The sequence below is a fragment of the Rhincodon typus genome, chromosome 10, assembly GCF_021869965.1.
Source record: "Rhincodon typus isolate 14 chromosome 10, sRhiTyp1.1, whole genome shotgun sequence".
NCBI classification, from domain to species: domain Eukaryota; kingdom Metazoa; phylum Chordata; class Chondrichthyes; order Orectolobiformes; family Rhincodontidae; genus Rhincodon; species Rhincodon typus.
This window is the reverse complement of record NC_063341.1, coordinates 16,032,485-16,046,478: the sequence shown is the minus strand read 5'-3', so window position 1 is coordinate 16,046,478 and position 13,994 is coordinate 16,032,485. Positions and strand designations below refer to the sequence as shown.

Here is a 13,994-nt window from a genome sequence, read left to right as displayed (position 1 = left end):
CTTTTTTTTGTTTTGTTTTGTTTTCTTTTTCTTCATAATGCAATGCCATTGAGCAATTGCACAGGCAGGTCAACTGCTCCTAAACTTTTAGTGCTTTTCTGAACTTAGAAAGTCAATGAACGTGGTCAAAGTGACTTTCAAAGAAGAAAACTCCTCGTTCCCCATGGGTAAAGTGACCAACTTCCATACCAAGCAAGTTTAATTTGATTTTATAATTAAGTAATTTATCATAAACAATTACTGTGTTTAGAATAAATCTTGCTAATCAGTCTAACTGGATGCATTTTAATTTGCCTGTTTATTCCGCAAGTAATGGTGAGCAGGGAATAAAGCTTCTGTTTGATGTTAAAGAAGGATGCAGACTCCTTCTATGGCAGAGTTTGGACCACATTCATTCACCATGTCCAGCAGTCTACCCTTGGAATGAAGTAGAACAGTGTCTGAACCACCACCAATGCATGTCCCATTTATAAACACCTTTGGAACCTGTATAGGAAAATAAGAAGTGTTGAGTAACACTGCATTTTTTAAAATTACATTCTTGTTTTCTCCACTGTCTAACCTGAATTGCATCATATACTTTAACTGCTGATATGAACACTGCTGAGGACAAGTAACTAGAGTATGCATAAATAGAAACTGTCCAATTTTATGCTGTCTTGCCTCTTTCTAGTCTACAAGAGTGCTGAGAAATTGGAGTTAGCTCCTCAGAGATTGGCTCCTTCGGATTTGTGCAATTCTTCTTTCTGCTTTATTTTTACCTCTTGTTAATTTATTCTACAACATGCAACCTTCCTTTGTCCTCCACTGTCATTTCTGCCAGTAAGCAAACTTTCAGGGGCTGGGAGGTGGTAATTGGCTCAAATGTGCAAAAAGACACTGAATGGAGTGGGCCTTATCAGTTCTGTTGCAAAATGTTTCTCAACACTAGAATGATTTGGTCAGAAAACATACAAATCCTGGCAAATGCAGGAGGAATAGTGGTGTGTAGATTGCATATGTTCTTCAGCTAATGACCTTTAGTGGCTCCTTGATTTGTAGTCCTGAAGACATTGTTAAAGTTTGTATTTGACTTGTCCCAGTTCACACTGGACCACGTTTACTCAAGTCCAAATGTTCTCATGGCGAGGTGTGTTATGTTCAGAGAGGAGGAGTTGTGCTGTTGAGTATTGAGGGATGGTAGTGATGGCATCTTATATAAAATAATATGCACAGATGATGGCTGTTTTTTAAAGGAGTACAATTTTAAACAGCCCCACCCATACCAAACTGACAATACTTATTGGAGATTAAGTAATCAAATCAGAATTTTTGAATTTGATAAAGATTTATTTATAGAGTATAACCTTTCGAAGGCAAAATAGTTTAAATGGCGGAACTCTAAAAATCAGAATATAAAACGAGCTTGGAGAGAGGTGGCAAACCATGAAAATGTGAATATTTCAAGATTATCTTTGTGGAATTCACAAGAGTAAGATTCAACATACTAAAAAACGGAGAAGAGTAGCAGTCAAGAGGGAAAAGATATACAAAGAAGAAAGATTTAAGAACTTCAAGCTTTGCCGTCTCGAGAGAAGACAACTAAGATGAACAAATTAAGTTGCACCTAATGGGATAGATAAGGTAAACAATGATAAATTATACCAAGCCAGGACATCAATTGAATTAATGTGCAAAGTTGAATTAGAACCAATGTCTCAAGGAAATTTTTTTGAAAAATGTTTGGAATAACTTTATTGCTGGTGAATAATCATTATTGTGATCAGAATACACCTTGTTGTAATGGGAGAGCTTTGGGTATATCTGGAACAGACTGTTAGCCACTTAACGGCTTTATCTTAAGATCTGAAAATAATTTTTAAAATAAATATTTGATGTGAACCAAGCATAGTAAGTGCACTTTGAAGACCTAAAAGGACACCAGCTTAATTGATGTTTTAACTACTTGACTAAAGGAACTTTGGGACTGGGGAATGACCATGGTATCTCACATTGAATACTGCCTGTACACATCAATCTGGATGCTAACTGAAAATGGGAATGGGCTTGCCATGATGAACAAGATATGTGTAAGTATTCTGCTCACACTGGTTCAATTCTTTTTAAAGGGCTGCTTGGAGTAGATGCTGCAGAGTTATTGCCTTTGGTGGAGGCTTTCCATAACTAAAGCCAATGTGTTCACAAGAGAGTGGAGAAATAGGAATGAGGTGAGTCTAACATAGTGTGGAGCTGGAAGAACACACAGGTCAGGCAGTATCAGAGCAGTGGGAAAGTTGACGTTTCAAATCGGGACTATCTAGGAATGAAGTGAGTAATGTTCAAATGTTTGTAAAACAATTTCTGTGACACCGGAGGCTAAAGATGGGTCCATATGATACACAGCATATCACTCAATAATTCTTGGGTGTACATGTAGGTTTATAAGGAAAGGATGCATTCTGAGTAGTGTAAAATGACATCTATATATTTTCAATAACAGAAATCCTGGTTAAAGTAAAGAACTAAATGTACACTAATAGATCGTTCTTCATCATCTTTTAGAGCTTTTATCTTTGAATTTCATGCCATATATTTAAACATTTTTTTTAAAAAGTCAGGATTTACAGAATGTAAAAATCTAATTAACTTACTGTCTTTATACCAGTCATTTCAGTAAGAATACACTGGAGATGCACACCATCACTCCGGAGATCTAATTCAATTGCTTTGTAGGGTATGCCCAGGTCTGCAAATATGTTCTTTACAATATCACAGTAAGGGCATGTAGTTTTGGAAAAGATCACAACACGGTTTTTTGTAATTGTGTCCTGTAACAAATGAATTCAAGAGTTTTGTTTCTCTTCCCATCCTTTACTTGATTGCTCATTATTGCAGTACAATATTATTATTGATACGGCTGGCCTTTCTTATTCATTTCTGTCGGGCTTATTACTTATTTGTTATTTTGTGACAGGCTTTGGCACCGTGAGAAACATTTCCAATATTCAAAACGAAATTCTCAAACGTTCCTCAGCCAGGAAGAATGAGCAAAGTAGCCACGTCTAAAACCTGCTGTATAATCACTCAATATTTTCTCTTAGGAAGATCATCTTTTCCAAGAGGTCAAGAAGCCCAAAAGTAATTATCAAATATAGTGGATTTTGGAAAACAGATGGAAGTTGAAAATTAATGAATATGTTAGGAAGAAATTGAATAAGCTAGATGCAAATTTTGAACATTTTCTTTATTATAGCTTTGACAATTTCCTTGTTAGCTAATGTTGTCAGTTCCCTCTCCTCAGTACTGTACCCCTCCCCTTAAATCTGCCATCATTATCTTTCCTCTAAAAACTCAACATCTGACTTCCCTGCCATTTTCAAAACCCTATCCCCATTCTGTTATGCTTGGGAATCCTCAAATGTTAATCTGATTTGAAGGAAATAATTCAATGAGGTCTTGAAGCAGTTTGTGATAAGCAGAGACATGATGTGAGTTGGAATTGAAGGGTTCAGCAAATGGAGGGAATGGGTAGAATCTTGTAGAGGTGACAGGTGTCTTAACTGCCAGGTAGAGAGCTGGCAAGGCCCCCACATCCCCTCTTTTTAGGAAATGTTTTGTGGAAATGTTCCGTTAGACTGGAAAATAACTCCTCTATTCAAGAAGGGAGGGAAGCAGAAAACACAAAACTATAGGCTAGTTTGCTTGATATCTGCCTTGGGAAAGGTGTTAGAATCGATCACTAAGGAGGTTATAACTCTGCACTTGGAAAAACTCAAGGCAGTCTGGGAGACTCGGCATTGTTTTATGAAAGGGAAATTATATTAACCAATTTATTATCATTCTTTGAAATAACAAGCAGTATGCATATAGGGGAACTTGATGATGTACAGAACTTGAATTTTCAGAAGGCTTTTGACCAGCTTTCTCTCAAAAGTTGCACAATGGGGGTTCAGGCGTGAGGAAGGGTAACACACGAGCATGGATAGAAAATTGACTGGCAGAGAACAGATAAACAGGTCTTTTTCAAATCAGCATGATGTGACAAGTGAAATCCTACAGGAGGCAGTTCCACATGTCAACATTTTTCCATTTATATTAATTACGTAGATAAGGGGATGAAAGGCATTGTGGCTAAATTTGCAGATGACACAAAGATGGGTAGGAAAGTATGTTTTGAAGATGGCATAACGTGGATGTGCACTGATATAGTTAGGTCACATGAATGGCAGAAATCTAGCAGATGGAGGTAGAAGTCATTAAATATTTTTAAGGCTGAGGTACAGAGATTCTTTTTAGACAAGGGATAGATAGGATCATGGAAAACTGAACATAAATCAGTCGTAATCTTACTGAATGGCAGTGCAGACTTGAAAAGTTGAATAACCTACTTGTGGTCCTAACTCGCATGTTCTTCTGTGGTGGGATGAGCCCCTTAAGTGGGCATTAATGGCACACTTTAAGGCTTTAATTAGTGGTGGGACTGGGAAGGCTGTGGACGGACTTTCCCACTCTGGACTTAAATTGGGTTAAAGGAGGAAGGTGACAGCATCCCAACCCATCATGTTCCTGCCTGATTAAATCAACACTGATTGAATCATCACCTTACTTCCCAAAGAGGATGGTCCATTATGTGGGACTGATACTTTTGAAAGAGAGGCTCTGCATAAAATGTGCATAAAGAAAGAAAGACTTCCATTCATAAAGCAGTTTTGGCCTTATGATACTCTAAAGCGCTTTATCGCCAATTAAATGCATTAAATACAGTAATTATTGTAAATCTTTAAAAATGACATCAAGATCTGAAAAACAGCAATTAAGTAAATGATCAGAACCTCTATTTTAGACGTTAGTTGAGAGATAAATATTGGCCAAAATCTCGAGTTTTGAAATAAAAACAGAATGTGGTGGACATCTGCCGAGAGAAAAAGAGTTAACGTTTTTAATTCAGCATGGTGACTTCAGTTCTGAAGAAGAATTATATTTAACCTGAAATGTTAACACTGTTTAACTCTCCACAAATGAGGGCTGATCTATTGAGTATTTCCAGCACTTGCTGTTTTTATTTTCAGATTTTCAGGCTCACTTCTAGTGCCCTTCACAAGTGGACATTTCTCGACATCCATCCAACCAAATCCTAAAAGCCAACATTAGTTCAACTCTCAGACTTTCTGGAGAAAAGAAATCCTAGCCTAGTCAGTTTTTCCTGATTGTTGTAACCACTTGGTTCCATTGGAATTTCAGTTCTCTTTTGCAGGGTGCAGCAAAGATTTACGAGGATATTGCTGGGACTGGAGGGTTTGAATTGTAGGGAGAGGCTGAATAGGCTGGGGCCTTTTCTCCCTGGAGCATCAGAGGCTGAGCAATGACCTTACAGAGGTTTATAAAATCAATGAGAAACCGTGATTGGGTGATTAGCCAAGGTCTTTTTTCCTAGGATAGGGGAGCCCAAAATTAGGGGAAAGATTTAAAAATGATGTGAGGGGTAACTTTTTCATCCAGAGAGTGGTTTGTGTATAGAGTGAGTTGCCAGAGGAAGTGGTGGAGCCTGGTACAATTACAACATTTAAAAGGCATCTGGATATAAAGGTATATGAATAGCAAGAGTTTAGAGGGATATGGGCCAATGCTGGCAAATGGGACTACATCAGATTGGGATGTCTGAACAGCACGGACGAGTTGGACCAAAGGGTCTGTTTCTATGCTGTATGACTCTATGACTTTTTTCTGGTGTCTCTGTACACTTTCTTTAATAGAGGGTAGAACTGCATGCAGTGTCTCAGGTGTGGTCTAACCAAAATTCCATTCAAAATTAAAATAACTTTGCTTTTCAATTCTATCTGTCTGGAAATGAAACCCCATGCTTTTTCATTTCATGGCCTAATAAAAAAGTCTCTAATAGTTTACAGCATCAGAGAAAAAGGAAAGGGAACATGAGAAGAACAAAGATGATGATGGTGCAAGGCAAAAAGAGATCGAAGTATTGTTTGATCCATTGAACAAAAACTGAAAGAACTGCGGATGCTGTAAATTAGAAACAAAAACAGAAATTGCTGGATAAGCTCAGCAGGTCTGGCAGCATCTGTGGACAGAAATTAGAGTTAACGTTTCTGGTTGAGTGACCTTTCCTCAGAACATTTGAGCTTGATTTGAAATGATTTTGCTCATTAGTCAATGAATGTACCACATCTTGGGATTTGTACTGCATTCACTAATTCTGTCAATAGTTTTTGTCATTCAAGACATCAAAATAATGATGAGATCTGAAATAAAAATGATTTTAAATATCTCAATATAATCACAAGTAAAAGTGTTTTCAGCTTCAGTACTTGGTGGAGTGCTGGTGCTGCAGATTGCCCCCTTCTGTCGTAGAACCTAACCATGTTTCATTCCCACTGATTTAAATGGAAGTGAAAATTGGCTGGGTTTTACCACCAATTATACTCGTTACTTACTCCCGCCACTCTGTGTCTTGCTTTAATTGGAGATGAGGGAACAGGTGCCAGCTAGCAACCAGCAGGTCTCTGGTTGGGGTAGAAGGGGTTACTACTAAGTTTGTCATTGCAAATGTGGGAGAGGAACAGTCTGTTTTTCAGGTTTTGTGATTTGCAGTCAGCACATGGCCTGCTGCCATGGTGACGAGTCTGTAGGTTCAGAACTAGCAGACACTGTCTTAGGTGGGAGAGAAACTAGAGCTGGGATTAGGCAGTAGCAAGAATATAACGGTCATGATGTGTGGGTTGTGCGAGAGTGGAGCCATCATGGGGATTGTGGAGGGTGATTTGAGAGTCAGACCATCATAGGAGATGATTGGGTGGGTGGGTGGGGAATAGGAGTCAGCCCATCATTTGGGGAAATGGGAGTCGAGGCATAATGATGAGTGGGATGGGTTTGCAATTAAAGTATGGGCTGTGCCTTAGTAAAGGGCAACATTAGCAGACACGTGAACACAATTTATTTGTCCATATTCCCAGACAGTGAGTGATTGAGAGAATTGTGCCCACCCTTTTGATGGGTCTGGCTTCGATCAAGCTTTCTGGCACAAGGAAGTCAATTAAAATATTGTAAGATTCTATAAGGGCTATTTTTCCAGATCATTGGCATTTTGCAAGTAGCAGATTAACCCTCCACCAGGATGGAAAAGCTCTCTACGGTACAAGAAGGCAGATTTTTTTTACTCAAAGAGGGGCCGCAGGCAGTGAAGTCTGGGATTCTAAGTGAGTGGTTAGTTGGGTATGAGTGAATGGAATTGAGCAAGTACACCACCAGCTGTCTCCCCAAAAGCCTATCCACAAAGCAGCATAGTAGATATGGAAACCCCCAGACTACAAAGTAACTTGTTTCCAATCCCCACTTAAATGCAATTCCACAGAACTCAGTTTAGAATGTGCCCCACCAGATTTGAAACAAAGTCAGTGTTAGTTAAACCTAACTTTTTTTCTTGGCTGGTCCCACCTACTGGTAATCAGCAGTCAGGGCCTGGATGTTTTCTTTCTCTAACTCTGCTTCTTGGCCAAAAGAGCAAAGAAAAATACTTTAAAAGTTAGTCATTAATGGCTTTAAAAAAATCCAAATCTATAAAATATAAATGTCACCTTTTGCAGTCTTGGGATGAAAACTCATATGCCCAATCCAATGACCTGAGTCTTTGGCGAATGATTTTTAATGCTAATTTTATTAAGTAATTGTTTTCCAGTTTTTCTTCTAGTAATTTTAATGTTTACTGTTGTGGAAAGACTTGTCTTTCTGAAATTTTCTTCCCTTCACCCCCAACCACATGCAGTGAAAATAAATTTGAAAGTGTAGCTGGCCACGAAATAAAGTTGGACAACCCTATTTTAAAGTAAATAAAACAGTAAATAGACTGCAAATGCTGAAGATCTGAAACAAAATCAGAAATTGCTGGAGAAGCTCAGCAGGTCTGGCAGCATCTGTGGAGAGAACGGAGAGTTAATGTTTCGAGTCCAGCTACCCTTCTTCAGAACTGATGGCTGGTAAGAAAAAACTGTACTTATGCCGAAGACAGGGGCTGGCGGAGGAAGGAGTAAGTGGATAGGTGGACACAAAGCCCAGCCAGAAAGGAAAATAATAAGGCAAACAAAGGGATGGATGATAGTAAGCTAGGGAAGGAGAAAAGCTGATTAACCAGAAGTAGTTGAAAATGGGTAGGCTGTGCTGAAAGTAGCCTATGTCCTGACCAGGCCTGGGGTGTGGGGATGAGCAAAGGACATGGAATGAGGTGTTCATGTTCTAAAAATATTGAACTCTACTGGGTCCTGAAGGCTGAAGGGACCCTGAATGGAAAATGAGATATTGTTTTAAAGTATGTTCGACCAAGCTTTAAGTCTCCTATATTTTGTTTGCTGATACACCTGGGAAGCATCTGGAGTTGACTGGAAGGGGAACCTAGCACGGAAGCTGGTGGAGCAGCAATGGCAGGAATTTCTGGGGGCAATTTGGGAGGAACAGCAGAAAGTCATCCGAAGGAAAAAGAAACATGCTCCGGAAGAAGAGGCAACCATGGCTGACGAGGGAAGGGACAGCGCAAAAGCGAAAGCAAAGGATAAAATGTGATGAAGATTAGTGGGAAGCCTTTAAAAGCCTGCAGCAAACAACAAAGTGAAAGATGAAATATGAGGGTAAGCAAGCTCCTAATATAAAAGATTGCAATAGTTTTTTTATTAGAAATAAAAGGTAAGAGAGAGGCAAGAGTAGACATTAGACTGTTGGAAAATGAGACTGGAGTATTAGTTCTAGGGAATAAAGAAATGGCGGAGGAACTGAATAGGTACTTTGCATTAGTTTTCAAGGTGCAAGACACCAGCAGCATACCAGAACTTCCAAGAGAGTGAGTGTAGTGGCCTTCTCTTAGGAGAAGATGCTGGGGAAGTCTGAAAATAGATAAATCACCCCAGAGAAAATTATTATTCAACAATGTAACTAAAAATAATACCAAAGTAACGGGGATCATTAACGTTCACGAATTAGATATTCCACTTGAACGAATATTAAAAATGATTTTTTTTCATTAGCACATTCGTTTCCTGCAACTTTCTAAGGCATAAAACAAAAAAAAACCTGACGACGCGGAAAAAAATGTAGAATGTATTAGCAAAATTGCATCTAACTTTATGGGGGACTCACGTGAATAATCTGGAAAGCCGTGGCATCAGTATATGACTGGCATGTCTGTGGTCCAGAAAATACGCCCCCCATCCTGTTAGTTCTGTCTAAGCACTGGAATTAACAGATAGAAAAATCTCTTTAAGGTCAGTCGCAATGGCTCTAAGTTTGAGAGAGAGAGAACTATGGTTTGTTACTGTATCGCATTTCAGCTGTGAAATGAGACATAACCTGTTGAATAGACGTTGAGCTGGGGTAGAGACTCTTCCAGCGCGAACATCCCAGACGTTCAAGGACGGTGCAGGCTTTGGAAGATCGATCTCAACTTTGCGTCTTGCTCCCGGTCCAAAACAAGGCGGGTGTGTTGTATACCGCAGCCACTTACATCACGTAGCTCTGCCTTTGTGATGTGGGTATCAAGCGGCTCACATCCTGTTTAAAGGGATTTTGTTTTTAAGTGACCTACTAAAATAGTATCAACATTACACTAATAAGAAATCAAACTGAAATGATTGTGACGTTGCAGGTCAACACTTTAGTGACCGCATTTTCCAGTAATTAAATGCACTTTGTTTTAGTAAATCCACAGTACTGATCTTGCCGGCGTTATCCCTGTAGTACATTAAAGCCGTGTAGTGAATTCATTCTGATTTTGGAGTTGTAAAGTTCATAATAGATATTGTTGGTGTGGCGTGGTAGTGGAGCATATGAAATGAAATCAGGAATAAATCATTTCTGCCCTCCTAGCCTACTTAAAACTATTCACTAAAGATCATAGCTGATCTTCACATCTACTTTCTATCTCAATGTCTCTCAGCATCCTGAACTCTGCCTTTCTGTCTTAAATATACCTGAGGGCAGAGTAATCACAGTTCACTGGGGTAGAGAATTATAACAATTCATAAGCCTTTGAGTGAAGATCTTTGAGAATTACTGTTCTTGGGATGACTGTGAAATCATTGGGTAATCTCAAAATTCAGATTGACAGCTCTAAAATTATAACCTGAATTTAACTCCTTAGCTGGATTCTGGTTGCATTTGCAACCATTTCTCATCAGTAGTGCTCAATACTTTACAAAAGCAAAATGCTATGGATACTTACAAATCTGAAATTAAGACAGACAATGTTGGAAATACTTAAAACATCCGATTAAATGTCTTCAATTTGAAGTGTTAACTCTATTTCTCGTTCTTTTCTTTAAAAAAAATCATAGGATGTAGGCATTGCTGGCTGGGCCAATATTTATTACCCATCCCTACTTGACCTTCAGAATGTGAGCTGCGAGCTGCCTTCTTGAACCACAATGGTTCATTTGGTGTAGATTATTATGGAAGGAGTCATTAGGGAAGGAGTTCCAGGTTTTTAACCCAGTGACACTGAAAGAACAGTTATATATTTCCAAGTCAGGATGGTGAGTGGATTGGAGAGGAACTTGCAGGTGATGGTGTTCCCATGTATTTGCTGACCTTGTCCTTCTGGATGGTAGTGGTCATGAGATCGGTAGGAACTGTCTAAGGAGAATTTCTTGGTGAATTTCTGAATTGCATCTTGTAGATGGTTTACACTGTATTGATGCAGCAGCTGAAGATGGTTGGGCCTAGACACTACCCTGGGGAACTCCTGCAGAGATGTCCTGGAGTTGAGATGACTAACCTCCAACAATTTACAGCCATCTTCCCTTGTGGTAGATATGACTCCAATCTGTGGGGAGTTTGTCTCAATTTCCATTGACTCCAGTTTTGCTAGGGTTCCTTGATGCTACACTTGGTCAACAAAGCCTTAATATTATGGGCAGTCATTCTCACTTCACCTCTGGAGTTCAGCTCTTCAGTCCCTGTTTGAACTCACAGTATAATGAGGTCAGGAACTAAGTTTCGTTGGGACCCAAACTGAGCATCAGTGAGCAAGTTGTTGTTAAGCAAGTTCTGTTTGATAGCACTAATGATAACACATTCCACCATTCCACTGGTGATTGAGAGTAGACTGATAGTGTGGTAATTGCCAGGTTGGGTTTGTCCATTTTTTGTATGCATGACACATCTGGGCAATTTTCCACATTGTTAGATACCGGTGTTGTAGTTGTACTGGATCAGCTTGGTTAGGGATGAAGCCAGTTCTGGAGCACAAGTCTTCAGCCACATCACCACGATGTTGTCAGAGCTCATAGCCGTTGTAGCATTCTGAAGTACTGTGTGCAGTTCTGGTCACTCTGTTACAGGAAATGTACTTTTAAATTGGAGATAGTTCAGAAAAGATTTACCAGGATGTTGCTGGGAATGGAGGGTTTTGAGTTATAAAAATCAGCTGGGACATTTTTCACTGGAATGTGAGAGGTTGAGGAGTGATCTTACAGAGGTTTATAAAATCATGAGGAGCATAAATAGGTGAAAAACAAAGGTCTTTTCCCGAGGATGAGGGAGTTCAAAATTAGGGGGCATATTTTTTAAGGTGAGAGGAGAAAGTTTTAAAAATGACACGAGGGGCAACATTTTTTAAAAAGAGTGGTTTATGTGTGGAATGAACTGCCAGAGGAAGTGGTGGATGCAGGTACAGTTACAACATTTAAAAGGCATTGGGATAAGTACATGAATTGGAAAGGTTTGGAGGGGTATGGGCCAAATGCAGGCAAGTGAGTGTAGTTTAGTTTTGGAAAATGATCGGCATGGACGAGTTGGACTGAACGGTTTGAACCCTATATCACATGGGTTGGCTGAAAACTGGCATCTGTGATACTGGGCATTTCTAGAGGAAGCCAAATGGATCATTCACTTGACACTTCTGGGCAAAATTCTTGAACGTGCTTCAGCCATATTTTTAGCACTAATATGCTGGGCTCCCTCATTATTGAGGATGGTGATATTTGTGGAGCTGTCACTTCCAGTAACCTGTTTACTTTTTCACCAGCATTCATGACTGGATGTGACAAGACTTCAGAATTTAGATCTGGTTGTGGAATTGCTTAGTTCTTAGTTCAAGGGCAATTAGAATAAGCATTAGTGAAATTTTGTGCACAGTATAACCTCTTAACTGTATTACATTAATGAAAATAATTTAATATTGCAAGCATTAACTTGTTTCAACAGTCCTGAACTTGATCTTCCTTCTCCCTTGATAAGTTAATATACTGCAGGCATGGCTGTGTGAAATTCAAAATGTTCCACATTGATTCTTGCTGTGTTGAAATGGCCATTCAGATAGGTGGAAGGTTGTACATGTTAGCCCTTAGCAGAATGAGAAGGATGCAGGAATTTAATTTCAACCAGGTTTCCTGATCTTCTTTGATGTCCAGTATATGGAAGCATACATGGATACTGGGTTTGGAGAGGGTCACAGTAGCTGCAATGGCTAGGGCTCACCCACAGGTGGGGTAAAGTAAGAAAAATGACAGCAGTATAATAGAAAAGGCTAAGCTTTGTCTGATATCATGACCACGTCTGTGTTTTGACTATTTGCTTATACCCAACAACTTTTATTTATATAACATCTTTAACATGGTAAAATGGAGCAAGGTGCTTCACAGGAGCATTAACAAACAAGGTCTGAGCCACTATTATGGATATATTAAAACACGTTAGCTGTCAAAGAGGCAGGTTTTAAGGAGGAGAGTTAAAGGCCCACAGCCCAAACACTTGAAGAGATGGCCAATAAAGGTAGAGTGATTAAAATTGATGATGGACTAGAAATCCAAGTGTTCTAGAATGAGAGGGATGGATTTGAAAGCAATGTCAAAATCGAGACATTACTGAATTATTGCGGATCAGTGAACATAGGGATGATGAAGATTAAGATTAAGGTTTTGAATAAAGTTAAGTTGATGGAGGATGGATTTGGGAGGCTGACCAGGACATCATTGGAATAGTCAAGTTTTACAGATAACAGCATGGATGAGAGTTTCTGCAGCACATGAGCTTTGCAAAGATGGAGATGGGTGATGATTCAGAGGTGGAAGTATGCATTCTTGGTGATGGAGCGGATATGTGATCAGAAGGTCTTCAAGGTTAGGGAGTGTGCCAAAGATAGAAATGGGCTGGTTCAGACTCAGGCAGTGGACAGGGGACACTGCAGTTGGTGCCAGGATATGGAGTTTTTTGCAGGGTTCATAAATAATATCTTTGGTCTTCCCAATATTTAATTGGAGAAACTTTATGCTAATTCATGACTGGATGTAAAACAAATAAACTGACAAATCACAAAATTAATGTAATGTCTGTCCCTGTTACACAGTATTTTGATTCATGAACATGCCATTGCATGATGCAGTATGAAAAAAAAGATGGTGATCTTCAACCACAGCCAGACCGATTAGAGTAAGGAGTGTCCCCAAAGTCTGGAAAGACTCAACCCAAGTTGTTCATGAGTACAATATTCATGACGTATACAAAACAGATACCAAGGTCTGGAAACAGGTTATCCATCCAACTGTTCTGTTCAGAGATTGGTGCAGGTGGCATGGAATGTGAAAGTCAAATTAACATTGCAAAAAACTGTATAAAAGGAATGAAACTGGATATCAAATTCTGCATAATGCAAATGCTAAGAGGTGCAATAAAAAACAAATGATATAGTAACAACCATGATACACATGCCACATGCATACTACCACAATTCCCTCATATGTCCATCTTATATATCTGCCATATAGGCAAAGCTATTGTCTTCTGGGTGGCTGTTACAATTCTATGACTTAAAGAGGTGTATTTTGTCCTTTTTTTCAAAATGAAGAGAAGTTGAGACAGAGGCTCCAAGCAGTCTGTTCCAAGCCAATAAAGTAAACAGTTTGTGAGGCCTTGGTTTTTTAAAATGTTGTAACAATAGAAGCAGCATGAAGGGATGGTCAAGCTCCCACAGCATCAGGATTTTAGTTTAACTTCCAGTAGCTGTTGGGGTTTGGAAG

General features: G+C 39.2%; 1 protein-coding gene across 1 annotated transcript; it reads right to left on the bottom strand.

The window, feature by feature from the left end:
* Window positions 1-182: 182 nt before the first annotated feature.
* Window positions 183-9,468, bottom strand: LOC125484261 (glutaredoxin-like). Its single transcript, XM_048602274.1, has 4 exons — window positions 9,331-9,468; window positions 9,121-9,213; window positions 2,631-2,807; window positions 183-486 (listed from the first exon to the last, which is right to left on the bottom strand). Exons 2-4 carry the CDS (start codon window positions 9,190-9,192, stop codon window positions 346-348), a joined length of 390 nt encoding a protein of 129 aa, XP_048458231.1. The 5' UTR covers window positions 9,193-9,213; window positions 9,331-9,468; the 3' UTR covers window positions 183-345.
* Window positions 9,469-13,994: the final 4,526 nt, after the last annotated feature.